Below are 27110 nucleotides of genomic sequence, written 5' to 3'. Positions count from 1 at the left end.
TGGTTTTAGCCAGTTGTGTGATTACTGGAGCGTTCAACTGTGCCAAAGGTGAAAAGCACACTGTGAGGAAGACTGCTTACTTCATCTTGAAGACCCCTACTCACATGAGGAAGACTGCTTACTTCATCCTCAAGACCCCTGCCCACAATTATTGAAGAGCAGTGCGCAGACGCCAAGAGGAGGAGACTTATGATAATAAATTACTGGACTTAATTATAATGTTCCCTGCCTATATGCAGGGATTATGAATCTGTATGTGACTAATGGAATTGTGAAAGTATATAAACGTGTAACAAATACTAATCATTTGCGCCTCTGGCTACGGTCATGCACCCAGTGCTGTTTGCTTTTGCTTTATTGACTTTGTCCCTTAATAAAACCTTGTTATCTTGTTTAGAGAAGTGAATTCGTATTTCACACTCTCATTAAGATTCCCATGGGCCTGCCCTACTTGTTCCTCCACACTTTGGTGCTTCACAGACATACTCTGAAGCTATGCAGCACTGCTCCAGCACTAGATGAGAACAAAAGAGTTTTGTCATGACAAACCTGAGTGCAATGTGTGGTATCAGTTGAGTTGAAAACGGTGCAAATAAGGATGTGGCAGAGTGCCTGAAAGACTAACAGTTTTGAGTGTCACGGAGAGCCATCGACTTTTCCACAGGGCCATGGCAAGAGGACGAGAGCTACGCGGGGGGGAACTACACTTCCCGGCACCCCACAGGGGCGGAGAGAAGTGAGGGTAATCTGCTGACGGCGGAGGTGGGGTAGCGTGAAGGCGGTCGCTTCCCGGAGTCCGTCGCCGCGGCCTTTGGCGGGGTGTGGGCGGTGCTGCCATGGCGCTGTCGACGGTGCCCCTCAAGGTCTGCATCGTGGGCTCGGGGAACTGGTGAGTGCTGAGAGGGCTGGCACCTCAGCGGCGGCCCCAGCTCACCCTTCCCCGAGGCTGTGCCCGCCTGGGCCTTGCTGTTGCCTCCCGCCCCTTGCCGTCGTGCCCGCAGCTCGAGGGGTTTCGTGCCGTGGCCGCACTCTGCTTGTGGGTGGCGGTGGCCCTGGGTGCTGGTGGTGAAACGTGGTGTCTCCGGTATCTGCAGTGGGGCTGGGTCTGTGGCTGTGACATATGGGTTGGCTTCTCCAGCCCTGGGTATCCCTCAGAGGCAGTGGAATTGTCCTGAAGTAAACGGAGGAAGAAGTGGCAGAATCGAGCGCCCTGTTGTGGCGTGCTTATAGGCACTTGTGTGCTCGGTGAAGAAGTTACGTTAGGTTGTTTCTAACCTGGTGTTTGTTGTGTGATTTATGCGGTGTCAGGTGATGTAAACATTAAAGATGCTGAATGTGTTTTTAATGTCCATTTCAGCAGCTAAGCACTGTCAGTAGGGTTCTGTAACACGTCCACTTAGCTCCAGAAATGTTTTTCCCATGTTAGTGTTTCCCAGGGTAGGTCAGAGAAGGGTTGTAAAATTCTAGGTTATTTGAGGTATGTTTTCCTTTTTAAATTGATTGTGCTGAGGCACACTGAAGGCTTGAGATGTGGCTTTACTGCTACATCTATCACTAATTTATAATTAGACTTAAATAAACTCAGTCTTGTGTCCACTGAAAGCGATAGATTTACTAATAATCTCAAAAGTTTACACATTAACCATCATTTGTCTTGTCTTCAATTTTTATACAATTCATCTTCACTGTTTTTACACTACATCCCTATTTACAATGTATAAGGCAACTGCAATCTACTATATAAATGTATCTTCACAGTTGGTCACTTCAAGCACTAAGCATGTGTTATTTCTGATAACATTGTTTTTAAAGACATTAAATCTAAACGGGGGGGAGTTTGGTATAGAGCAAAGTATTGTGTTTTATTAAACCAAACTTACTAGTGTTCTGTGAGGGTGACCATGGGCTTGTTGCTCACTCTCTGCCCCCTCCATCCAGCTGGCTTTTGGTGCTGTTTTGCAGTTAAAAATAGCAGCAGCTGCCAGGTTGTGTTTTTCTTTGTGAGGGCTTGCTGAGGGAATGGCTGATGTTTCAGCGCAGCATCTCTTGCTTGCTTTGCACTAGTCTGTAAAACAAATGGGGAGATACTGTGCATTGCAGCATGACAGAAGGAAATTACACAATTAGCCCTGTCTGTTTTTTGGGAGTAGTGTTGATGTTCTTTCATATTCGAGATCTAGCAAAGAAGTTTTACAGGGAGTTTGACTGCATTTATATTTGATTCATTGTGAAACACACTTGCAGAAGCAGAAAGATTTGTAGATATTACCTAGTAGCAATAACCACGTGTATATATATTTTGTTTTCAGCTTATTGTATCAGTTTAACTGACTCAAGAAAAGTTCAGGCCTCATTGGGTGGATGTTTGGGTGGCAAGATGCCTGTATCTGTGGTGCTGAGAGAAAGAGATAATGCTGTTATGGGACATCAGCTTTTTTCTTTCTTAGGGGGATGAATGTATTCAAATAACTTATAGCTTATTTCATATGTGACAGCAGTGTGGCAGGAAAGCAGAAACCAAAATAATAAAAAACCCCTAAATTGCAAATTATATGGTGTACAACAGCTTTCTCATCTCCTGCTCTTCCTCCCCCCAAAAATATGTTTCTGAAAACAATAATTATTGGAGAGGTAGGTGATTTCTTCCTCAAAGTTCAAGCAATGACAGATGCCAAACCCTGACTGAAGAGCACTATGATTCAATAATATATGCAACCATTGGAATAAATAGGACTTCATTTGAGTTGTGTACCTGTGTACCTGTAAATGCCTTTTCAAACTGGGGCCTGTGGTCTTAAAATGGAAGCATTTAATGCTCAAAAACAAGTAAATGGAAAGAAACTGAAGCATTCATATTCACTGATATTTTGGAGTTATATTTTTTTGAAGATTGACTTACAGGACTGTATGACAGGTAATCGTAAGCATATAAGTAGTTGAACTGGGTGGGGTTTGGCATCTTGTAACAGTTCGGAGACTGTGGGGTTCTGTGTGAGTCTTACAAGTGCCAGTAGCTGTAGGGACATCTCTGCCTTCTCACAGCACTTTAACCTGTATGGAAAAAAAAACAGTGAAAGGAGCTTGGCAGGATCACAACCATTTAGAAGGGTTGAGCCAATCACCTTGGATGATAAACTCCTTCCAGTCAGACTGGTTTGATAGGTTTGCTAGAGGGAAGGTCACCTTAACAATGAAGTTGACTTGGTAGGGGTCACTCAGCACCTGATGAAAGACTGTGATCATGGGACAGGGATAAGACAGGTTGCTTGCAAGGTGGGGAAGAGCAGGAGCTATGCTATTTGCTGGCCTTGCCCACTTAGGGTTACTCAGCTGCTGGATAAGTGATTGTATTGGGATTGTTAAGATAGGGAATAGAATAAGCTTTCATGAATGTGAAGAGAGCACACCTTGGGAATATGCCTTGGAGCCTCAGGATTTAGGGCAGTGCCCAGATTCAGTAAAAGCTGCCTCGTACATGTACTATAGCCCACTTTTCTGTAACTCTTGCAGGGCAAGTGATCGAAGTGTGCACAGCCAGAATTTATCCCTGTCTTTTGCTGGAACCAGTTGTTAATTAATCTGATTGCCTGACTTGAACAGAAAGAGTTTGGAATGAGAAGGGAAGATACCGAGACACAGGAGTTCATACAGCTAGAAACTTGCTGTAGAAAAATGGGAGGTAAAACGTGTGACTTAACTAGGAGATTTTACAGGGGCGAGTGTTATAGAGCTAGAGCTAATGATATTGTTTGCACTTTCATATTGTAAACTCCACTGATTCTGGTATCAGGACAAGTTTAGGAGTTCCTGGGTTTTGGCCTTTACTTTTAAAGTGATGAGGAGAAAGCAGACCAACTGAGATACACTGAAACAGTGAAGGGTGGGAGACAAAGTGCATGGTCTTGCTCAGCAAGCATCAGATACAGTTCTTTGGAGGTGTTAAATAAATGTATGTGATTGTATTTGGGCATAGGAAAAGAACTGCTGTTTGGGATGCAGATACCTTGTATTATGTGAATAGCATTAACCATCCTTCAGAGCATGTCAGGGTTAAGACTGATGAGGGGATCTTTCACTATGGTTTTTCTTGTGTAACTGCGCTGTTGTAGGCACCACGACTTGCAGCCTAGCTCAACTAGACCTGTTACTGCTAAGAATAAATAAAAATTCCTGTTCCTTTGCCTTGTGTCAGGAGTATACAAGATAGACCACACATTCCAGCATGTTATTTCAGAGTCCACACTGAGTATTTGTGGCACAGAAGAGAATACAGGCTTGCTTGTTGGATTAACAGGTGTGGGAAGCTGGTATTTCACCTTACACAGAGCTGCTTGCACTTGGTGACAGTTGTTTAACCTTGCTTAATTCAGTTCTACAGCAGTAGTTGCAACATAACAGGAAATGAAGAGCCAGAGAAGCCAGTCAGCAGAATCTTCTTGAATTCAGGAACTGAATGAAAATCTTTGCTTTGTTAATACTATGTTCACAGGCTGAAAAAAAGACAGCTTGAGGCATTCAAGTGTTAAATAGTAATGGAATTAATGTCCCATTCAAGTAGTACACACTGCCAAACTTTATGCTGGCAAGCAGTTTCAAAATCCTAGTTGGACAGTTGCTGAATCAGTCCTGTCTATCAACACTAAGCACATGGAATGTGAAGTTCAAAACTGAAGACAATGGTTTGCCGGGATCCAGGCTTTGTATATAAATATGCAGTAGTAAACATGCTTTTTGTTCAAGGAACTCAAACAGCTTTTTGAGGAACACATACCTGCGTTGTGTTCAATGTGATTCATACTATTTGTGTGGATCTGAAATTTGGGGATGAGCTGGTGAGTTGTCTATCATTGCAGTGGAAAACACTCTGTGTGCATGCAGATCTAGAATAAGAGCTTGATAAGAGATGGTTGACAATTGTGGCTTCTGTATGACTTCCTAACCCAGGGGAATCTGTAGTGTGTGAAGCACTGTTAGAGAAACAAATTCCAGTCTCTTAACCCATATGGTTTTCTGGTTTATCTGAAGGTCTTCTTAAGATACTGTAATCTTTTCTGCCACAACTTAGAAAGTGGCCTTCAATAGCACACATTTTGAATACAGCACAATGAGCTGTGCCATACTAAAAGCTTCTGGAGCGGAATGAATCTATTTGGCTTAGTTGTCAGCTATGAGTTTATTACAAGCAATATCCATAATAAATTTAGGGGAGTGTGTATCACTAGATTGGAAAAGTTCGAGTGTCCTTACCTACCTAATAAAGTATGCATTTCCACAGACACACACATAAGACTTAGATTGGTGACTCTGTATTTTTATTTCACCTTTCTAAATTATTTTTGTTTGCTTAGTAGGTTATCAGTAATCATGAAGCCACCTTTTTGTCCCAGGAAAGGAAGTTAGGTTAAGAGGTTTGCTAAATTGCATCTTTTTCTTTCATGTAGCATTCAGGCTAGGAAGGGGAGGTTGCATTAGGTGCTCTTCATGTATGTAGCTTCAGTAATTCTGATTAATTTAATCATTGTTTAGAAATTTGAGCAGTGAAATTAATCCCTGACCTACAGGTTTCATTGGGTGCTGTTCCTGGGGAGGAAATGGGGCTGACTTAACGGTAATGGAATTGTCTGCCTGCAAATTCAGAGGTTGCTGTTGCAACAGTTAAATTCTGTGAGGCTGGCAGCATAACCATAAAGCTAATAAGTTATGCAGGATAGAAATGCTTCTTGGCTTTTAAATGCATGTCAGTATTGCACAGTGACTGCTGAGTCAGTCACCTTAGCAAAGAAAGCTTCCAGTTCCTTAAAGGTAAAAATTACCCTTTTTTTTTTTTTAATTAGGTGTGTCACTTTTACCACTGCTTTGAAGATATAATCCATCTGATTTGTGGAAATACAGTAACCCAAACTCTGACTGGGTAGTCAGTATGCAGGCAAAATAAGGAAGGACATTTTCAATAAATGCTTCAGTCCAACCTGCACTAGGTAGACTTCAGAGGGAGCAGCACATGTGAATGACTGGTGTACTTTTCCACTTGTTTTACTAGGTCAAAGTGCTGTGAGTTTCTGTTTATTTTAAAGACAATCTCTTTCTTCTAGAGCAAAATCATAACTTTATTAGAATATTTTTGTTTCCTGCAGGGGTTCTGCGGTTGCCAAAATCGTAGGCAATAATGTAAAAAAACTGCAGAAGTTTGCTTCCACAGTGAAGATGTGGGTCTTCGAGGAGAATATTAATGGGAGAAAACTGACAGAGATCATAAATAATGACCATGAAAATGTAAAATACCTCCCTGGACACAAGCTGCCAGATAATGTGGTAAGGCTCAGAAGCTAAGTTCTAGTTATGGAGCAGAGGGAATATTGCCCTTGCTGTGAATGGAGGTAGAAAGTTGTTTTGCTAACGCCTTTAGGGATTATAATACTTGAGACTGTATGCTATTTTACTGATGAGATCAAAGATTAGAACAAGTAAAATTCTGCAATTGTGTAGGTAGGCATCCAGTGCACTGTATTCTGTATTAGTATTTCTTATTTTTTCCCACTATCACAATTTCATTTATTTGCTTCGGCTTCTGTACAGGAAAGCAAAAGAAGCACAATAACAAGCTCTGATCATACCTAGTACAAAAAATAAATCGGCCTCGGCACTGGGAGCGTGCTGGCTGGTCAGTGATAATTGAAGAGGATTTAAAATACGCTAAAATACTTGAGAAGTATTACATCAGGAGAACTAGAGTATTGCTCAAGCAGACTGCAAAACATTTGCAGTTTATCTGGATCTCAGTTGAGCTTCAGCTATGTGCAGTCACATCAGTGTGTTAGATGCGGCATTGCCAGGGTAGGACACTGGGTATCCACATCTATTCTTTGTTGTTGTAACATGATGGTCAGTGGGCAGTTGGTGACTCTTGGTGTTACTGAATTGTCAGCTGCTATAGCCTTTTCCTGTAGATATTTTGGGCATGAAAAATGCGAATTGCTGTGCACTGCAGATTTCTCTTTAACAATAATGCTGAAATGCCATTTCCCAGAAGCAGTGTTTCTGCTGCTCACTTTCTGCTCATTCAAGTTTAATCTCTTCATCGGTTTGTAGAGCTTATTGCTGAATTTTAAACCTGTTATTTTAAGGTGGTTATCAAGTGTTAGAAAGAGTGGAGTCTGGCAAGTGACTTCAAAGTAGGTCACCTTCTTAAAGGGTAAACAAAATCTATGAGTGCAGAGAAAGAATATAAACTACTAGGTGTAAGAGGCCTGGAGAAGAAAGTTGAGTGTATAAGGAACTAAGTAAAGAAACTACTTTTCTGCATGCAATACTTTATTAAAAAAAAATTACGTGAAAGAGATGGCAGCTTCTTACTCATATTTTCTTAGTCAAAGTACTGGTTTAAATGTTAAGGAACATTTTGAATGTTCATTGCACTAACCACGTTGGTGTTTGTTAAGATGCTCATTTCAAGACATAAAATGGCTTCTTTGAAAGCTTGAATTCTTTTGATTTTCTGGGAAGTTTATGTTACTGCTCATTTTCAATGATGAAGCACAATAGTTTGTAGCATTCAGTATAAGACAAAAATGTGCTTTTACCTATCGAATAACGCTTGTATGTAGTGTTAATTTCAAGAAGTTATGTGGCCTTTCTCTCTCATAATTACACAGGTTGCTGTCCCAAATCTTAACGAAGCTGTACAGGATGCAGACTTATTGGTTTTTGTCATTCCTCATCAGTTCATTCATAAAGTCTGCGATGAAATCACAGGACGAGTACCCAAGAAAGCGCTTGGTATAACTCTCATAAAGGTATAATAAATACTATGCATTAATAACTGAGACCATGTAATGGAATCTTCTAACCCAAGATGGCATGATATTTTGAGCTGGAAAGTCCCTTTACATTATTCACTCAGTTGTTCCATTGAGTATTTCTAGATGTAAGATTGGAATTTGTCTTGGTCATTAGTGGATTGGTTGCAGTGCTTTATTTTTGGCTGGCACTTGCAGGAGGGGGAGAATGAGACTGTTCACAAGGCTTGTAAAAAGAGGGAGTGCATGTTTTTTTTTGCATGACCAAGCTTTCCAATCTTCTATTTATTGTTTCCAAATGCATCATTAGATGAAGAACAGAGCACAAGCATAATGCTTCAATTGTTAGCGCACATCCCACACACCAAGTTGATCATTTTAGGAACTGCTGAGAGAGTTTCATTTGACTGAGAGGACAGTGCTTTTGCTCATGTCAAATACTATGTTGCAACAAGAGAGTCTGATCAGCATTGCCCAAAAAGACAGTTGGAGCATAGGAAATAGGAGGGGGCAGAGGTGCAGGAAGTGTTTCACTGGAGTGTTTGTAGTTTTGGTGGCAGGAGAATTTTTAAATGTGGATGAGCTGCAAAGAACAAGCTATTCCCATAAGATCTGGAAAATTCTTTTTTGTTGTTGCTTTGTACTTATTTGAGAGTAGGTCATTTTTGGAGCACACATTCCCTTGTTTACAATCATTTCTGAAAAACTACATTGAGCTGTGCTCAAAAAGAACAAAGCCCCCTGTTGCTGCTTCCTGCAAGCTTGTCTTTTGGTTTGGTTAACTAAACCCATCAAATCCGTATTGTTTGGCCACGGCTGACCTGATGTATTGTTGAAATGTAGGAAAAAGTAATGCTTCCTAAGTGCGGTTGCTGCATTTTGCAGAAAAAAACTTTTCATATTGTAGGATAAAACAAGGAGATACTAAAAGCTGAATGCATAGCAACAAATCCATACAACTGTCCTAGATGTCCTTAAGTTTGAAGTTGTCCATTTATGCTTTCTTTTGCAAACTCGAGGTAAACTTTCCTCTCCTTCAGTTTGCTAAACTTGATTTATGTTCTCGTGCCCTCAGTGACAGAAATAACTCTGACGAAATCAGTGAAGCAAATGGGAATTTATATCAGCATATCTGAAATCAGAGTCTGGCCCTGAATTCCTGTGGGATTACTGCTCAGGGTTTTGACTACCAGTGCAGAGTTGATAAGTGCCCATGTTTAAAAAAGGAGGGGGGGAGTGTACTTATGTTGGAAAATAAAAAAAATCCAAACCTCAAACAAACAAAAACTCCCCAACATAACAGGAAGCCCATACTTAGTTTACGGTGTGTAAAATAGTGGCACCTGCCATGCAAAGCTGAGTTGATTACCAGACAGCTTCGCACTGGCACATTGTGACACTGCATCAGTAAGTGGTCTTTTGAAAGAAATGATGTGAGGCTGCTGCATTTTATTTTTGCAGGTGAATACAAAGTACATGCTAGCCCTTATGAAAAGGCATAACTGTGCATCATTAAAGGTGTCATTTAAGAAGAAAGGGCAGAGATTTAACACAGCAGTGAAACTAGGTAGTAGAGGCAGAAATGTATTCTTTACTTTTGCAGGTTCTTTATGCATGCTGTTTTCATCAAAGTCATATTTTAGTGGTCTCATTATGCTCAACACTAATGCTATTAAAGTGGCTTGTATTAACTTTGTCAGTTAAAGTGCAGTTCTGCTCTTAAAAACATCATTAGTGGGAGGTCTTGTTTCTGTGCTTTCTAAATTGCTTGGCAAGTTGGTAGTGTTGCATCTTGGTCTTTTTAGTCTTTTTTTTTTCCTTTTTCTGACAGTCTAATCCTCAAGCAGAGGCTAATAATTAATAATAAAACAGAGCCTTTGGGAAATAAAGACATTTGTCTGGTAATTATTCTATGTTCCTATTGAAACTTCTGCAGCTGTGTTGCTTTACATAAGTTCTGATCACGGGTGTCTAAGAAAAACGAGCTAATCATTGAGTAGGTATGTGGGGAGGAATTGTATACAGCTTGTGGTGCTATATACAGTGAGCACAGGAAGCAGATTAGATGGTCACTCAAAACATTCTTCAGGCAGCCTCAACATCAATCTCATTTTCATTTACATATACGTGGGCCCCAGGGATTACTCTCAGGCATATTAGGATGCAAGGCAGTAAGATCACAGATTTGGACTTGCATTGCCTGGGGATCATTGATGCCTAGTGGAAATTCCCAACTTGAAGCCTTGATTTTGAGGAAGGGCTCCGTGTTTGTTTTTTCTCCTGTCATCTATCATTCAGTATTGGATTTAACTCTGCAAGAAACGGGTGTAGCTCTCTGACTTTGTCAGAAATTGCATCTGTTTCATAGTCGAGCAGAATTTGGCACCTAAATCTCTCTGATCTTCTTTCGCTTGGGTGAATAATTGTTGTGTACATACTCACATTTTTTGGATTTGTTCCCATGTGTGCATGCTTTTCTGTTTATTAATTGCCTGCTTAGGAGTAGGGGCCTTACAATTATTTTGTGGATACATTTTTGGCACTTCAAGGGAAAAATACAACATGTATATGTGTGCTTGCTTTCACATCCTTTCTGTATGGGTCATTACAGATGAGAAGGCAGAGCTGTGCATTAAGTGATACATATTGAAAAATAAGGCAGAAATGCAAGCATTAGAAATGCAAGCATTAGTCTAATTGTCTGGTTTGGTACTGGCATTTCTTCATGTCTCTTTTTTGCACCATGTTATCTGAGGAAAAGTAACTCTGATCTGGGGAAATGCAGATTACTGCCTGTCTGAAATGTCACTACTGCCAACATACAAATGTCTGTGGATGTGTATCTGGAAGCAGTAGAGGACCACTCTGCCTTTTTGCCTTCAAGTCATAATTTAAAATTACCAATCCTCAAAAGTACTGACTCCTTGGCATTAAAAAATAGCACTGTATAAAGGGTGGTATAGTGTAGAAAAGACAGACCATTTCAGTAGCTTGTCTGCCATGCCTGGTTCTGAAAACTCAAAAGGAGCCTGCATTTAGCAGACTAGGAGAAAAAGATTTTGTAAGAAGAAGGTGGTCTCATTTGGAATTCTTGGTGCAGGCAGTTCAGGGTACCAGACTCTTCATTGCAGCATTAATCTTTGGGGTGATCCTTTTCTGTTCAGGGTCCTGTTTCTGCCCCTACTTTCATGCTTTGCAGATTGTGCCTTATAAATGCAGATTAAGAATGTCCATAGAAGTTAAGTTATTCTCAGCTGTTCAGCTTTCTATGTGTCTTGTGAATGGCTGTTCCATTTGTAGTAGTATTCAAAATGATTAAACTGGGTTTCTACTTGTAAACTGTTGTTGGCATTATATACAAGAGAATCCCTCTGATATTTAAATTCAGATACCTCTTTGCAAAACAAGTTATTGGGATGCCATTTTGTGAGTTCTGGTGCAGTTTCAAATCCACATGCAGGCCTGATTCACAACTGATGGGTTGGTGATGCTTCACTGGTTTTAGTAAAGATACACTGAAAATAAACAACTGAGATTCTGAACTAACAAAGACAAATATTCTTAAGATGAGTTCTTAACTATTACCATTATCTAGAATTTAGTCCCAATTCTTAATGAAGTTAGCTTGAAGGGGACACAACAGCAGAGTTTCATCAGTAGCAAGTATGTTATCTTTAATCTCTATCTTAGACATTGTTGTACTTCTCAACCATGGACAAGACTAATTGTGATGTGCTTTTTTCTCTACTGTGTCTAATGAATGACTTCTTAGTAATTCCATTTAATCTTGGCTGCAGGGTATAGATGAAGGCCCAGAGGGACTCAAACTGATCTCTGACATTATTCGAGAGAAGATGGGAATAGACATCAGTGTGTTGATGGGAGCTAACATTGCCAATGAGGTGGCAGCAGAGAAATTCTGTGAAACCACAATAGGTACTGTTCCAAATAATAAAAATATTTAAAATATACTCCTGTCCTCACAGCTGCACAGCAGATAGCTCAAATGTTATTGTTTTCAACATGAGCTGGCTGTTACCAGAAACTGTTGAGTTCTTATTTTAATATTAAATTTCCTGAAATGTTTACACTTCCAGAAGTACTAGGACAATACCAGAAATAGAAGGAGAGAGAGAGGGGTGCCATTTTACCTAGTCTCACTAGGGTTGTGACCTTAGCAAGCAAAATACTGAGCGTGGTTTTTATCACCCTCCACATAACAAACTGCTTTATTTTATTGCTGTGCTCAAGATTTTTCTTGAGTCTGCATGGCTTTATATGAATAAATAATTATATATTCTGTGCTTCAGCTCAGGTGTTATGATCACAGATCATAGAATAATAGAATAATTAGGGTTGGAAAGGATCTTAAGATCATGTAGTTCCAACCCCCCTGCCATGGGCAGGGACACCTCACACTAAACCATGTCACCCAAGGGTCTGTCCAACCTGGCCTTGAACACCATCACGGATGCAGCATTCACAGCTTCCTTGGGCAACCCATTCCAGTGCTTCACCACCCTAACAGTAAAGAACTTCTTCCTTATATCCAATCTAAACTTCCCCTGTTTAAATTTGAACCTGTTACTCCTTGTCTCATCACTACAGCCCCTGACGAAGAGTTCCTCCTCAGCATCCTCATAGGCCTCCTTCAGATACTGGAAGGCTGCTATGAGGTCTCCATGCAGCCTTTTCTTCTCCAGGCTGAACAGCCCCAACTTTCTCAGCCTGTCTTCATACAGGAGGTGCTCCAGTCCCCTGACTATCCTTGTGGCCCTCCTCTGGACTTGTTCTAACAGTTCCATGTCCTTTTTATGTTGAGAACACCAGAATTGTACACAGTACTCTATGTGAGGTCTCACAAGAGCAGAGGGGCAGGGTGTTTGGATTGTTTTTTGGTTTGGGTTTTTTTTTAAGTTATCAATATCTTATTTTAATTTCTTAGAATAATCAGTTTTCCCAAAAGCTAGATGTTGTCATAGTTCTATATTGATGCATACCTTTGCAGCACAAGGATGTGCCTAGTCTTGGCTTTCACAGTATCTAGATAGGCATATGTGTTTTGTGTAGATAGTTGTACATAATAGCACACAGCTCATGTTAATTTTTTAAAGTTAATTTTTACAGTTTTGTGCATTTTTAGCTCTATAACCTTTCATTAACAGCTTTTGCAGTGAACTTATTTTTGAAAGGTTGAATTACCTCTTATTGCTTAGAGACTTTTGCCAGTGGTAGCATGCTTAATTAATAAAGCAGTCTTGACGCCTTCATCAGTAGGTTTTTCTCTGGAATTCAGGCCTTGAAATAATGGTTACAATTGCATTTGCTGTATTTTTAATTCACCTTTGTTTTATTATTAACTGGGGTTTTTAAGGGACTGATCAAAAAAACTGTATAGATAATTAATGGAATTGGTTTTTAGAATCTGTTGCTGAGCAATGAATTATGAAGTAGTCCAGAGTAACTCAGTGTAGAGCTTTGAAGTGCAATGTAGATGTATCCTTAGTCACTTAAAGCAGGACTCTTTTGAGGATGAAGGTAGAAAAATCTTGTCTCTGCTTTTAAATATTTTGGCTTGTACAGGAAATGCTAAATAATACCCAAATAAATAATTGATTTCTTAGCCTTCCTTTCTCTCTTTCAACAGGCAGCAAAATCTTGGAAAATGGCCTTCTCTTCAAAGAACTTCTGCAGACTCCAAACTTCCGAATAACTGTAGTAGATGATGCAGATACAGTTGAGCTTTGTGGTGCCCTAAAGGTAAGATTAACAAGCTGCAGTTTGTACACAAAGAGAATGATGGTGCTTATAGAAAAGAGAGTATTTTCATTTAGAGAATTCAGTTTATTGTGGTTGATATATTACATAAATCTACTCCATAACATTTACGGAAGAACCAGATGGAAAATTAGGGAGCAGCATGTTCTAAGAGTAGGCTTTTAGATGCTTGTCGTATCATCTCCCAAGTTCTCTTTCTACATCTTTTGCTTAGCTCACACGGAGTTATGAAACCAGTGTTGATTTCATCTAATTAGTCAATATATTTCTGAATCCATTTTAGTTCCCTTTTTCTTTTTGCAAGTGTATTCACAAAAAGAAAGGGGGAAAAAATGTTGGTGTCCTGGGTTCAGCAGTAGCAGTCATTTTTCTCCTTCTTAGTAGCTGGTGCAGTGCTGTGGTTTTGACTTTCAGCCTGGGAACAGAGCTGATAACACCGATGTTTTTAGTTGCTGGTCAGAATGTTTAGTCTGACCAAGGACTTTCTGAGTCTCATGCTCTGCCAGGGAGGAGGGGAACCCAGGAGAAAGCAGAGACAGGACACCTGACCCAAACTAGCCAAAGAGGTATTCCATACCACAGCACATCATGCCCAGTATATAACTGGGGGCAGTTACCCAGAAGGGCTAGATCATTGCTTGGTTGGGCTGGGTATCGGTTGGTGGGTGGTGGGCAGTTGTATTCTCTTCCCTTGTTATTTCCCTTATCATTATTATTATTGATGATAGCAGTAGTGGTTTTGTGTTATACCTTAGTTACTGGACTGTTCTTATCTCAACCCGTGGGAGTTACATTCTTTTGATTCCCCTCCCCATCCGTCTGGGAGCGGGGGCAGTGGCGAATGGGGGCCGTGAGAGAGGACTGCATAGTCTAATTTACAGCTGGGCTTAAACCACGACATTTGGCATTAATCCTTTGTGTCCAGCGACAAACCTATTCCCTTCTTCATTGACTTACACAACGTAGGCATTCTTATGGTTTATATTTTGTGGACATACACTGCATAAAGTTTTTGTGGATAACCATATACAGAAAAAAGTTATTTTTGACAGTTAGTTACTGAGGGTTTTTTTGGTAATATAATTGATGCTGACAGGAAGCAAAGCTTAAACATAGTTTTCTTGCTATTTTTTTATGTGAATTTGCAGGCCATTTGTGAAAGGAAGGCATTTGCTGCCTGGCACCCTGGCTAACAGGACTGTAGCTCACTATCTGATATCAATCATGGAAGCATTTCTGATAGGTGTAGTCATTTAGTAGGTAATTTGGCTTAGTGTGGATTATCTAATTTTTTTTTGTGTGTGTAATTATTTTGTATTGCTTTGTTTCTTCTGTTGAAATTATGCACAAACTACACTATTCGCTTGCAAAGCTACCATAGCAATGGATAATGTCTTTAAGGAGTTATAATTTCTACTTAGCAGAAAGTAGACTGATAGATATAATAATAACATAATTTTTGGCATACTGTTTTTCTTGGTAATTTTTTTCTTGAGCTGTCATACTGGAAGTCCTGAGAAGGAGATCATGGGTCTATGCACGGGGCTAATGTGCTGCGCTTTGGTATAACATGCATACTTTAGACTTACTGTGTTTATAGAAATTTCTCAATATTGTGAAGCTTGTAATTTGTCTTCACAGCCATTACTTTAAAACAGTAATGTGGTGATGTGGGAGGTTAGCAGAAAAGAAATCCCTGTGTATAGACCCATAAAATTGGTCTGAATGTTTTACAGTTTTATTTTTCCTTGAAATCTGCTCAGCCTGATGCTGTCTGGCTAGCTTCAGTTCTTGCTGGATAGAGGAGTTCTATCCCAGGTCATTCTTATTCCAGACAAATCTTGTGAAAGGATGCCAGAGATGAGTGTGCCCATCAAACTGGGCAGCTGGTCAGCAGACTTTGAAAATCAATTGTAAAGGCCAGGCAAGATACTAGTATCTTTGAAAGTGCAGAAGAACTTAAATTGTTGGGTTTGACCTGGAAAGAAACTGAGATTAAATTTGTGTGTTTTCTTTATAGTCTTGTTCTGTTCCTCCCTTCTGCTTCATTATTCATCATGCATCTGCAGACTGAACTCTCCAATTTCATTTCTAAAAAGTTGTGTATATTTTGTGTGCTCTGGTAATTTGGTTTTGTTGCAATATATTTTGTTCACTGAGTTGAGACTTCCAAAGAAATGGATGGTTTGAGCTCTGAACAAACAGCAAATTCAGGATAGATTAGCTTGTTTAAAAAGACTTTCTTGCCTGATTAAAAGGCAGGAATTGGTATAAAGTGACATAGATCAGCCATGCAAGTATGGATGATGCTTTTAAACATACAGCCCTTCCTTAATCTCAAACCCATTTTTATTAAAATCATGGTTTTAAAAGTAATTTTTCTTTTAAAACCCTTTCTAGTGTGATCCTAACCCTTGTGCTGACAGCCTGTAAATCATTGCCTGAGCTAGTCTGAACTCAAACATTGCAAAATTTTATTAATGCATAGGCGGCATGTTTATGCCTTTGAAAGAAAATGTAGAAGCTAAAATTGAACAGTTGGGTACGTTTTTATTGCCTGCGCAAAGCAAAATGCAAAGCTCAGATGTGAATAATGAAATGTAAACTTGAGCTTTTGTTCTTAGAAATTGTACATTCTTTTTCTTAAGACAACTGCTTGCTAAAGGTAGCAACAAGCACTTGGCTTTTTTATGGTTAATCATCTTTGTAAAAAAAAGTGAAAAATAAGCATCTTTTAATGTGATTGTTTATCGGGGAGAATCTAAAGTGTAGCTTCTGTCAACTGACAGTTGCTTTATTAAACTTAGAAAGTTACTTCATGAAAAAGTACTAAATGTTAGCATTATTTAACTTGCTGGAAAGAGGAAATTCCTGTTTCAGAAGATGACAGTGCTCTTTCTCTGGCAGTGCCAATTCAAAATGTCAGCAGCATCTCTGCAAACTACAGCTTAGAGGGCAGAAGTAAGAAGCACACATGCCAGACCAGGCTGTATTTTTGGCAGTGGAAATAGTAAAAGCAATTCCTGTATTGGTGTTTAAAGGGTGAGAAATAGTACACTATGTGAAATAGTATATTCTCCCAGCTTTTGTATTTTTCTATAAATACCAGCTTGGGAAAAGCAGACTTTTGTGGTATTTCTGGCATAATATACTACATCTTGTTAAAAGTCTACACTAGGCTTGTTCTCTGTTTCTGCAAGCCTTTCTAAGCTGTGAAGATTTTCAATGTGGATGCTTACCTAAAGGTTGGGAACAAATGTAGAAGGGTAACAGAGTGTGCTCTGAGCACACCTTTCCCTTACAATAATGATAATTTAGGTTTGAAATTTGGTTTTTGAAGCACATTAAAATTCCAACTGTAATAATAGGTATTGCAGGTGGGTGATCATGTAAGAACATGTGCTCTTTTGCTGTTTATATACATATATATATTAAATATCCACTTCATTTACTGCATTTATTTTTTGTGACAATGGGCTAACGGAAATATACTGAAGTATAGGAACTGCAGTCTTGTGTCAGCTTGGAGACTGGCTGAACAGGCAATGGTAGTCACTTTACAAAGCAATGATCCTGATAATGCTGAGGAGGAAGACCTACTGTCTAAAATAACTTGTTGGCATGCTTGGCATGTTCTTCTCTATGATGATATTTTTTTCTTTTGAGGATCTGAACACATTTCCCATTTATTTATTGACCTTTTCTAAGGGTTGAGGTCAGAAATTAACAAACTTCAATTTTGGATAGTTCAGTTTCAGGGTATCCAGTTGACTTCACAGGCAGTGTGATCTAAGACCACCTACAGGCTCCAGCTGTCATTTGCCATATGATGGAGTCTTCCTAGGAAGTGTTTGAAGATTATGACAGCACTGTAAGAGTAGTATGAGTAGCTGTGCATATGTATGGATGTGCTCCTGGATGCTCATGGATGTGATACTGATCTCTGGATATGGCAGAATGGCCATGCTTCCACTGCCTCATGTATGCATTCAGGTATCTGGAGAGTTAAAAACCCTCAAGTGGCAGCAACCAAGGACCAAGACAGATATGACGGTTACTTTAGAAAGGAGAAGGAGCAGTTGATGTGGTTGCTTTTCAGGTTGCTTCAGGCTCATCTCTAAATCTCATGGTTCCAGCTTAACCTTAAGCAAAGAAGTAAGAAGTAGAATGATGATTTATTATTTACCAGCTTATGTGCATTACTATTTACAAAGGTGGTCTTGCAAAGTGGTTTATGGCAGTCACTGTTGGATAGTCAGTCTAGGTACTGCAGAAGTTGATTGTGGTAATTACTCTTTCCTGACATTAAGTGCAAATGAAATCCATTATTTACTTTCAAGTTTGCTAGAAGCAAGTAAGCAGTTTATGCTTAACCTCCCTGACAGTGCTGCTGATACTGTCTTTTATTTGTTGAGTCTTCATTTGACCTCTCAGCCATGATGTGAAGCAAAGAGCTTCTCCAAGTTCATGTGTAAGCAGGAGGAAAAGCAGGCTGTGCTGAGCTGACACTACCTCAAGGAAGTCCCTTGAGGTACTATCTGGACATCCCAGGTGAATTAGTTTTTCTGTTACTAAAATGCTACTAATGCTGTTGCATTAGGGAAGTACTCTAATGATCCATTTAATTACAGAGAGGTAATGATTGCCTCAGAAGTGGCACTCCACAAACCTACTGTAAACAGAGTAGGATTGGAAATTGGGTATTTCTGAGCACTGACTGACTGTGTAAGAGAACATCTGTCAGTAAAATCTGCAGGCTTGTTAGCTTTGATTTTGTGGTCATCTCTTGACCTTGCATTTGTGACTTCTATCAGAAATGGTATGTTTGCGTCAAGTCATGTGCAAGTGAAAGACGTTTCTCTCATTTGTTCTGACACATACTGTGAGAGCTGCCTGGCATTACCATTTCTCTTCTGGAGCATAATTTCACTGTAAAATAACTGAATCCAGGTCTCACTTATGTTCTAGAATAACTAGGACTAATGCCAACTTCTGGATACCGGATCAGCTAAAAATTTGCCTGTTAGTGCAGAGTGTTTTAGTAGTTTAAAACCATACGCAATGTAAGATCATTCTGTGTATCTTGCCTGCTGGGTGCTCTAATGTAAAAAGCTGTTAAATGCTAAGATGGAGGAAATGTGCTTGCTCAAGTGTGAGGTGGCTTTGAGAGCTCTGAATCTCTCAGGCCAAGATGAATGTTGCGTTGCAGTCATTTTGGTGGTGTTGTGACAGTATTTTTGAGCCTTTGGAACAACTAGTTTGTCTGTAAGCTAAAGTTTCCTTGCCTATTGGGCTCTCAGAATCCCCATGTTGCACATGCAAATACAGTCAGTCTTTGAGTTCACAGAAATGTACACAAATGTACATTTGCAGGAAGTCTGGTAACTTCAAGTGTAGGCTTTGGCAGTGGCAGTGTTCAGGATCAACTGTGTTGGATACAGAACAATGTGTTCACCAGATAGATTCTCCCCCAGAGTCTGCTCCTCAGAAGATCACTACAGTGCTAGTGCCATAAGGCTCCTGCATGTTAATTTGTGTATGTTCTAAAATGACTAGGACTAATGCCAGCTTCTGGATACTGGATCATTATGCATCTTCCTGAAACAAACTCAACTTAGTGCCTGTGCCCAGAAATGTCAAGGACCAAGATGCTTGGTTTGGTCTCCTTTTGGACTGAAAGATGACTCAGTCTCAAGTTCTGTGAGATTTTGTGTTGGTTTATTTCTAGAAGGAGTGACTTGTCTTTCAGTGAGGTGTAATTTTCAGTGTGGTGTAGTTCAATTCTCTGCAGCATATTAGACACAGGAGAGTTGTCACAGATTCTTAAAGGATTTGAGTAAAACTAGGTGGTAGACCCTGTAAAATAATAGTTGTGGCCTGAGGGTTATGTAGACTGGGACAGAACAGTCTCCTAGGGGTGGGTGGGTGTTCCAGAGTATAACCAGTTGTCTTGTTTCCTCATTATTTGCAAACTATGGTTAAGAACATACAATGGGGACATTGTACAAACAAGGAGTTTGGTGTTTCAGAGTTAGACTTACAGCTTCCCTTTTCCCCACCCCATTTCCTCAGAAGTAAATAGTCTTGGTATGACTTGCTTAAAACTATATTCCTGTTGCTCCAAACACAAACACTGCAAAAGGCAGAAGTAGACAACAAAATAGCATAGGCCAAATCATCCTGTAAGTTATGGCCAGATAGGCTGCTTCCAAGTGGAAAGGAAAGTCAAAGCAGGCAAAATTGGAGGGAAGGGAAAGCTTTAGTTTTGGAGTGTTCAAGAGGTACATGGAAAAAGTGTAGAGGTTGTTAAAAAAATGTTGGTTTTAGCTGAGCACTAAACACTCGCCGACTTTGTGTATGTGTACATTCCATTTAAATGGATTATCCCATCTGAAAACTTCTTAAATACCTGTTTGACTTCTTCTTGCTTTGCTACCAAATGAAAATATATTGGAGGTTGTTCTGGGAGATGCATTTGATGAAAGCATGCCCTGGCTGAATCACCACAAGCAGCATTTAAGCCAGGATGATCTGAAGTACCAGTTTTAAAAGTCTTGATTTGCTGCTTCACGTCTGATGTTGGGTTATCTGTCTGCAATTTTTAAGGTCACCTTTAGAGTTCAGCTGGCTGCTCAAAATGCAGTGACTTGTCCTCTGACCTCATTTGATTCAGATTCATCAAGCCATGACTGGCCACACAGCACTGCAGGTACCTGCAGGTTTTGGTTCTTACAGTCCAAAAACCAAACCAAACTAGGTGAAAGTCAGCATGTTACTTTCATTATCAATTTCTGAATTGCTGCTTCTTCAGCAGTAGTTACAGATGGTTTGGTTGGTTGTTTTTTTTTTTCCCTGCACTCAGTGCTGTATTAGGTGCTATAACGTTAGTTATCCTATAGTTTCTGTTAAGGTTACTGCTGCTATTATCACATGCTGAAAGGTATTGCTACATCTATTGCTTCCTTGCTTTATGAGTATGTTATAATGCTATCTTTTTGGGAGTGTTTGGAGTTTGGTAAGGGTTGTTGGGCTTTGGGGTTTGTTTGTTTGGTTTTTTTGTGGGTTTTTTTTTTTGTAGGAGCAAACTAATCCTGGCTAGTCTCTCTTTTCCAGCCAGAAAATAGCTTTTATAATCACTTCACTCAAACATATCTCAACTAATCCCTATGTTCGTAAACTGAAGAAGGGTCTGTATAGCTGGTTGTTCATGAAGAGACAGCACATGCTTTGTAGAAGCAGTCACCAGGTCTGAAGGGGAAAAAAAAAACCTACATTTTTTTCTTCAGAATCCTGTGTCATGAACCTTCTGAGAATCCTGGATTAACTATTGATGATACGGGAACTCTGTATACTTAACAGGACTGAATTCTGTTAGCTTAGCTAAATTTGGGCCCTTAGCGTATCAGCATAGAAGCTGACAAATGATTCTGTGCTTCAGTATTACTTTAATCATAAAGAAAATATGGATAAAAGAGCTATGGGATGTCAGTCTAACTTTATCCTACCTCAGGGCAGGAACAGCTCAATCTAGATAAAGCTTTGTTTGGGTGTGGTGATAGCTGTTTGTTCATAAAGATAGTAAATAATAATAGCTCCACAGCCTCTAGGGCAGCTTCTTCCAGAGCTTTTATTTTGCTTTTATCCTTTAAAAAACCTAGTAATATAAGACTTGCCATCTTTGGTTGGTTGGTTGTTTTTTCTTTTGTAGCAATTATCCCATAGCTATCAAAATCCCAAACCAAAACAATAAAACCAAACCCAAACCCCAATAAAACAAGGATGGAGTCTTAGAATAGTAAAGTATTTGAAGTTCTTAAGGACATCTGCACTCTGTGTTTCAGTGCCTCATAGAATTCTGCAAGCAATAATTGACTCATTTCCCTTTTGGTTTGTCTCTTCTCATTAGAATATAGTAGCAGTAGGAGCTGGGTTCTGTGATGGCCTTTGCTGCGGTGACAATACCAAAGCTGCTGTTATTCGCCTTGGCCTGATGGAGATGATTGCCTTTGCCAGAGTGTTTTGTAAAGGGCGGGTGTCTACTGCCACTTTTCTGGAGAGCTGTGGGGTTGCTGATCTCATCACAACATGTTACGGTGGCCGGAACCGACGCGTAGCAGAAGCCTTCGTTAAAACTGGAAAGGTACCTCATTCACTGGGTGAAATCCACTGTTGCAAGTACTAACACTCCTTGTTTACTGGAGTAAGAGTACAATTATCTGAGGCATGCTAACTGTGCTAAGTGAGAACCCCTTTCTTTCCTCTTGTTTTTGAGTGTAGCAAGGCTAGAATGGGGGTAAAGGTGTTAAAAAGGAGGGAGATGCAGATTTAGGGAGAATTTTTACAAACAATAATATAGGAAAATATTTTATATGCTCACTTAAGATAATTTTTGAGAAAGGAAAAGCTCTCAGTAACTAATTTTTTTTATTCATTGTCATTCAGATGATGCTATAAGTCTTATGAAAACTTTATCGTAACTCTTGTCCACCTGTTGTTTCTTTTTCCCTGTTCATGGTTTAGTCTATTGAACAATTGGAGCAAGAAATGTTAAATGGTCAGAAACTGCAAGGACCCCAAACTTCTGCAGAAGTGTACCGTATCCTCAAACAGAAAGGAATGCTGGAAAAGTAAGTAAGAACAGATAAAGCCAGTTCCACATGCCCCTTTTTTGTGTCCATAATTCTTTCTGCATATTTTATATCTTTGTGAAGGTAACAGCCAAGAAGAAAATCGCTGTAATAAGAGTAGCTTAATCCCCAGTTAAAACCACAGAGAGAAATTAATAGAATCACAAAATAATACTGCTGTAGATCAAGCTAATAGTGTGATGTTAAATTTGTGAACACCGTTCTATGTACAGAATGTATTGTTGCCTTCTGCTATCACATAAAAGCACAGCAAGTGTGTTTTAATATTTGAAAAGAATAAAATACATGCAAATGGAAGCTGGGCTTCCTAAAGAGACTTATGAAAAGACTCTACAGCTAATTTCATTGTAGTAAATTCATTACTTGCCTCCAAGGAGAGGCACTTTGTTATTAAGGTTCTGTATAGGTGATCATCTGAATAGAGTGGCTGCTTCTTTCCACATGAATTCTAGTTCAAATAGCAGTTTTCTTTCCTAATATGGTTTCCAGTTTGCTGTAGGATAAAACTTGCCATCTGCTTGTACAGGTCAGGGGTTATTTTGTGGTATGAAACGAAGCAGGTTTTCCTGGCTTGTTCATATGGATTCAAGTCAGAACATGTATGATTCCTAGAGCAACATGCACAGTTGTCTCCATGTGAGATTAAGGGATGTATGTATCTCTTCCTGTTTGAAGAGGATGCAAATCAGAAAATAAATGCCTGCCAGTCAGAAGACCAAGCCTTGCTATTTTGACTTTTCCCAAAGGAGTCTTTAAAGTATAGTTTTAATGGCTCAGCTGCATGAAGTTACTTATTTTTTTATATTTTCCTTTGGATGTAAGGTACTGAAGTCTGTCTCTGCAATGCATGAAGCTAACTGCAGAAAAAAAAACTAGTTAAACACTGGCTTCATTCTTTGCTGATAATGATGCCCTAAATGAGACAGGAGATTGTGTTTGGGTTGTTTTGGGGGGGATTAGTTATTATTTTTTCCCTATCTTACAACAAATAGAGTGTATTATGGAAGACTTCAGGTTTTGCTTTTTCTTAATGAAAGATATGAAAACCATTGGTATACTAATGTATATGTGTCAGTTCTTCCTAAAATGTCCCATTCAACACTTTCAAAAGCATCTTTCAGAGTGGTTTTCCCAGACTTTCTTGTTACTGCTTTAAAACACAAAGCACAGTAAACCAGCTGTTTTTAAAGAGCAGAGTTAAGTGTCTAGGAAGAATAAAATTTCACACTCTCATCCTACAAAAAGAATCTCAAGGCTACACAGAAATAGGCAAAAGTCAAAGTTCAGCAGAAGAGCCTCAGTAGCAGAGTTGATGCCTGTTGGAATTTACAGTGCAATTAGTTTTTCATTTCAACATTGTAGAACTAGCCCTCTTAATGTACTTAGACAAAAGATGCATTTGAAGTGTGCTGAGCCTGCAGTCAACCTTGGTTCTGAAGAATCTGACATTTCAAAATCCATGTTTAGTTCCGGACCCATTAAAAACTTGACCTTCAATTTCTTCTTGGGTTTCTTTGTGTCATATTCTGCAATTGTGTTATCAAATTATTGCTCAGAAATAATGCACAACTGTTGTGCCAGTCATCCTTTTTAACCATGGGTGAGTACTACTGTAAGATTGTCAAGGAAAGATGCAAGTGATTTTAGTTTTTTTTCAGCTTTCTAGATGACTTAATGGGTGGGCCATACATACTGAATGCTGCAGGCCCCATTAGACCTAGCTAGGCTTCTGAGAGTGACTGTGCATTTTACAGATACTTTATTGTCATTTTAAAGATGCTTGGAGGTTTTGTATTTAGCCAGTGCTTTTCAGCCCAGCATTAACACTTGGCAAATACTAAAAGAAACTGATCTTTCCTAACCCCACTTTATTGCTTTCATTTAAGAAAATATTACAGAATAAACTTACGCTGCATTTGCTTTCTCTACCCTGTTTCCTCAGGTTTCCATTATTCACTGCTGTATATCAAATCTGCTATGAAGGGAAGCCTGTCAGAGAGATGATATCCTGCCTTCAGAGTCATCCAGAGCACATATAAAATCAATCGGGCATCATCCTAATGCAGGTTTCTGCCTTTCAAGTTCATATCTGAGTTCAAGTGGATGTCTCATTAACATTTGTTCAAAGCTGTTCACTAGGCAACAGTAACAACGTGAATGTCTCTGAATGGGTGTTGCTTTTTGTTATACAGCCTAGTTTGACACAGCATGCCATGTTGGCTTGCTGATTGTTGCTTTACTGGCTAAAATACAATTGGTTTAAGATAGGCAATGCAAAAGTTACACTACATATCCAGTGTGTATACACAAGTGTACTTTTGTGTGTGTTCCTACACCATAAACAACAGTGTTTTGTTGTTTCTCATTAAGGCCTAGTCCAAAATCCACTGGATACTCTGAGAAGAACCCCACTGGTTTTGATGGAGACTGAATCAAGCCTGTAACCTTGAAATGTTAGGAGTCTTTCTATTAAATTTGGTTTTGCTCTGTATAGACAATTTAATACTTGGCATGGGCATGATTGTATTAATTTAAGCAATATTAATGCAAAATAAGCAGTTGCTCAAGGGCTACAGGGGTATTTTAATGAACTCTGAAAAACATAATTTTTGAAAGTCTTTAAAACTCTCAGACTATTTTGAAACCAATTTCTAAGTGAATTTAAAGGTTTAAATTACACAATTTTAAAGGGAATATGTTAGAGGGGGATCACTACCTTCCCTCCTGGTTTTAATCCTCACATTTTTGTATTTCTCTGTTTCTCCCTTGACATTCCTAGGTGTTAGGCTCTTCTAAAACTGCATTCCCAAAAACAAGCGGGAGATACTGACTTGGGGATTCTAAACCCTGGATCCTAGGGGTCATTTCAGTGTTGCCTGTGGTCATTCTCATTGGTATTGTTTGGTGGGTGGGGAAGGATACTGTTGGTTATCCACACCCAAAGCTGTCATGCTATGTTTCTAGCTTAACCATCAGCTGGAAGGTGTTGTACTCCACACAGCACTCCAAGGAATGTTTGGGAAATTCCCTGGTAGATATGCTTGAGTTGTCAATAGAGTTATTATGTGCCAGTACAATGACTGCATTCATTTCAGTGCCTGCCAGTGACTGACATGTCAACTGGACTGTAGTTCTGAACCAGACCCCCAGAGATGTTGAATTCTGAAGTTATTTTTTCACTGGATAAACTTTAATGGGTGCCTGATCAAGTATTTTGTTGACCAGTCTCCCAGGAAGCTTCTCAAAGCCATCTCTTTTATTCTCCAGGTATCACAACTAGGTTTTCTCAGGCACCTTTGCTTTATCAGGAACAGGAACAGGTTCATTTCATCTATTATTGGAAAAGTTGTGATTTCATGGAGTTTTAGAGGTAGGGTTGGCTTGGTTGTTTTTTGTTGCAAGAAGGTTTGTGCAAGATAGGTAAATTAAATCTGTCTTGCTTTTCTGGTGTATTAAGGTGTGATTTTGGGGTAAAATATATCTAGATGCATAAAAAGTGGACTCATTCTTGCAGCTGTGATACAAGGTTTAGCATCAAGATTTAGAGAGCTCAGAACAAATGCTCATAACTCTGAATATCCACTCCAAACCTCTGAGCAGTATCAGAACTGTTGTTCAGTGTGCTCAGTGATGTTTTTAAGGCCAGAAATCATGAGCACAAACCCATAGTGAAGCTTCAAGTTTTTATTCAAAGCTAGCTAAAACAAAGAAGGATGCCTGGGAATAATTGTCACACTTCCTTAAGTAGCCTGGATTGCAATGAAAGAGGTGAGCATTGAGACAGCTTTGTATAGACAGGAAGATGCTTCAGCTTAGGGCTACCATTTCTTGTCTTGCATTCATTTTTTGGAAGATCTTGTGAATGTCCTCAGATATTCAGGGGTGTGAGAAGTTATTTTGCCTTATTTCTGTAGTGCTAAATACAACAGATGGTCAGAAGTTAAGTAACATCAGACGTTTGTGGTAATGGAGGAAATAGCTGGTAGAGCTGACTTTGAATAAGGACTCTGCTTAGACAATTAAAAGGCTGGTTTGAGACTGGAAGCACTGTGACACGCACACTTAGAGCATACACCCCTCATTACTGCATGGCTTTCAGTGTGTCTTCTGATGGATTCTGTTGGCTTTTTAATACTTTGCTGATTTGCTTTGCTTTGCATCTGTGTGTATATATATATTTGATTTGCTTTGCATCTGTGTGTATATATACATAAATATGTAAACTTTTTTTACATGCAGTATGTAGAACAGTAGCATTTTGTAAGATACATAAAGGGCTATATAAGCTAAATGTGGTAAATTAATATATATATTAAAGTGACTTCTTTATTATTCCAGTACTACTACCACTGAAACCCCAAAATCTTAATTATTCTTGTTTTGTACAGAAGCCTATTTCAAGGCAAATCCAGAGGAAAGGGTTTTGTGAAATTCTTTCCTCCAGTCTGTACTTTCTTCTTCTTTTCAGACAAAAAGTAAGGTTTCAGTAACTTAAATCATTTATTTAAATTTCTATAAATACTTCACCATTTGTATTTGCCTTTCAGTGCTTGAGAACCATCAGCTTGTCACTAGACACTTTCATCCCACTAATAGTTACTGCTCACTGAAAGATTGTGATACGATCCTGGAACTGATTGGAATCACATTCTACAAACAGTTCTGCCTGGTACTGGGATAGTCTTACTGAGAGCATTCACTCCTGTGTTAAGGGATCCTAAATGTGTAACTAATAATGCTTGGTTTATGAATACGGATTACTAAGGAAGGCATTATCTTCTAATGGTATCTACTCAATGCACCCTAGATGTGTACTGATTTTGTTTAAAGATTGTGACTGTATACCCATTTGAAGAGTTAGTACAAATAAACATTTTTGTCTTTGGAA

At 39.2% G+C, this 27110-nt stretch overlaps 1 protein-coding gene across 4 annotated transcripts; it reads left to right on the top strand.

Moving 5' to 3' along the window:
- Window positions 1-725: 725 nt before the first annotated feature.
- Window positions 726-27110, top strand: GPD1L (glycerol-3-phosphate dehydrogenase 1 like). 4 transcript variants are annotated; one of them, XM_005152847.4, is made up of 9 exons: window positions 756-889; window positions 6135-6312; window positions 7653-7793; window positions 11594-11732; window positions 13444-13556; window positions 21481-21714; window positions 22095-22201; window positions 24165-24288; window positions 26770-27110. In XM_005152847.4, exons 1-8 carry the CDS (start codon window positions 837-839, stop codon window positions 24259-24261), a joined length of 1062 nt encoding a protein of 353 aa, XP_005152904.1. In that variant the 5' UTR covers window positions 756-836; the 3' UTR covers window positions 24262-24288; window positions 26770-27110. The 4 variants fall into 4 exon arrangements, with proteins under 4 accessions (XP_030908402.1, XP_005152904.1, XP_012985459.1 ...); XM_031052542.2 differs by lacking the exon at window positions 756-889 and adding an exon at window positions 726-742 and having other exon boundaries at window positions 24165-27110; XM_013130005.3 differs by having other exon boundaries at window positions 24165-27110.

This window comes from Melopsittacus undulatus, chromosome 1, assembly GCF_012275295.1.
Source record: "Melopsittacus undulatus isolate bMelUnd1 chromosome 1, bMelUnd1.mat.Z, whole genome shotgun sequence".
Taxonomy (NCBI): Eukaryota; Metazoa; Chordata; class Aves; order Psittaciformes; family Psittaculidae; genus Melopsittacus; species Melopsittacus undulatus.
The sequence above is the reverse complement of the archived record's forward strand: the minus strand, read 5'-3'. Positions and strand labels throughout refer to the sequence as shown.

What these genes read in the sequence shown, in the direction of transcription:
- GPD1L (XM_005152847.4), top strand. Translation starts at nt 837, where the DNA reads ATGGCGCTGTCGACGGTGCCCCTCAAGGTCTGCATCGTGGGCTCGGGG. An exon ending in ATTCTGTGAAACCACAATAG is followed by an intron (nt 11,733 to 13,443) that starts GTACTGTTCCAA and finishes CTCTTTCAACAG; the next exon opens with GCAGCAAAATCTTGGAAAAT. An exon ending in AGCTTTGTGGTGCCCTAAAG is followed by an intron (nt 13,557 to 21,480) that starts GTAAGATTAACA and finishes TCTTCTCATTAG; the next exon opens with AATATAGTAGCAGTAGGAGC.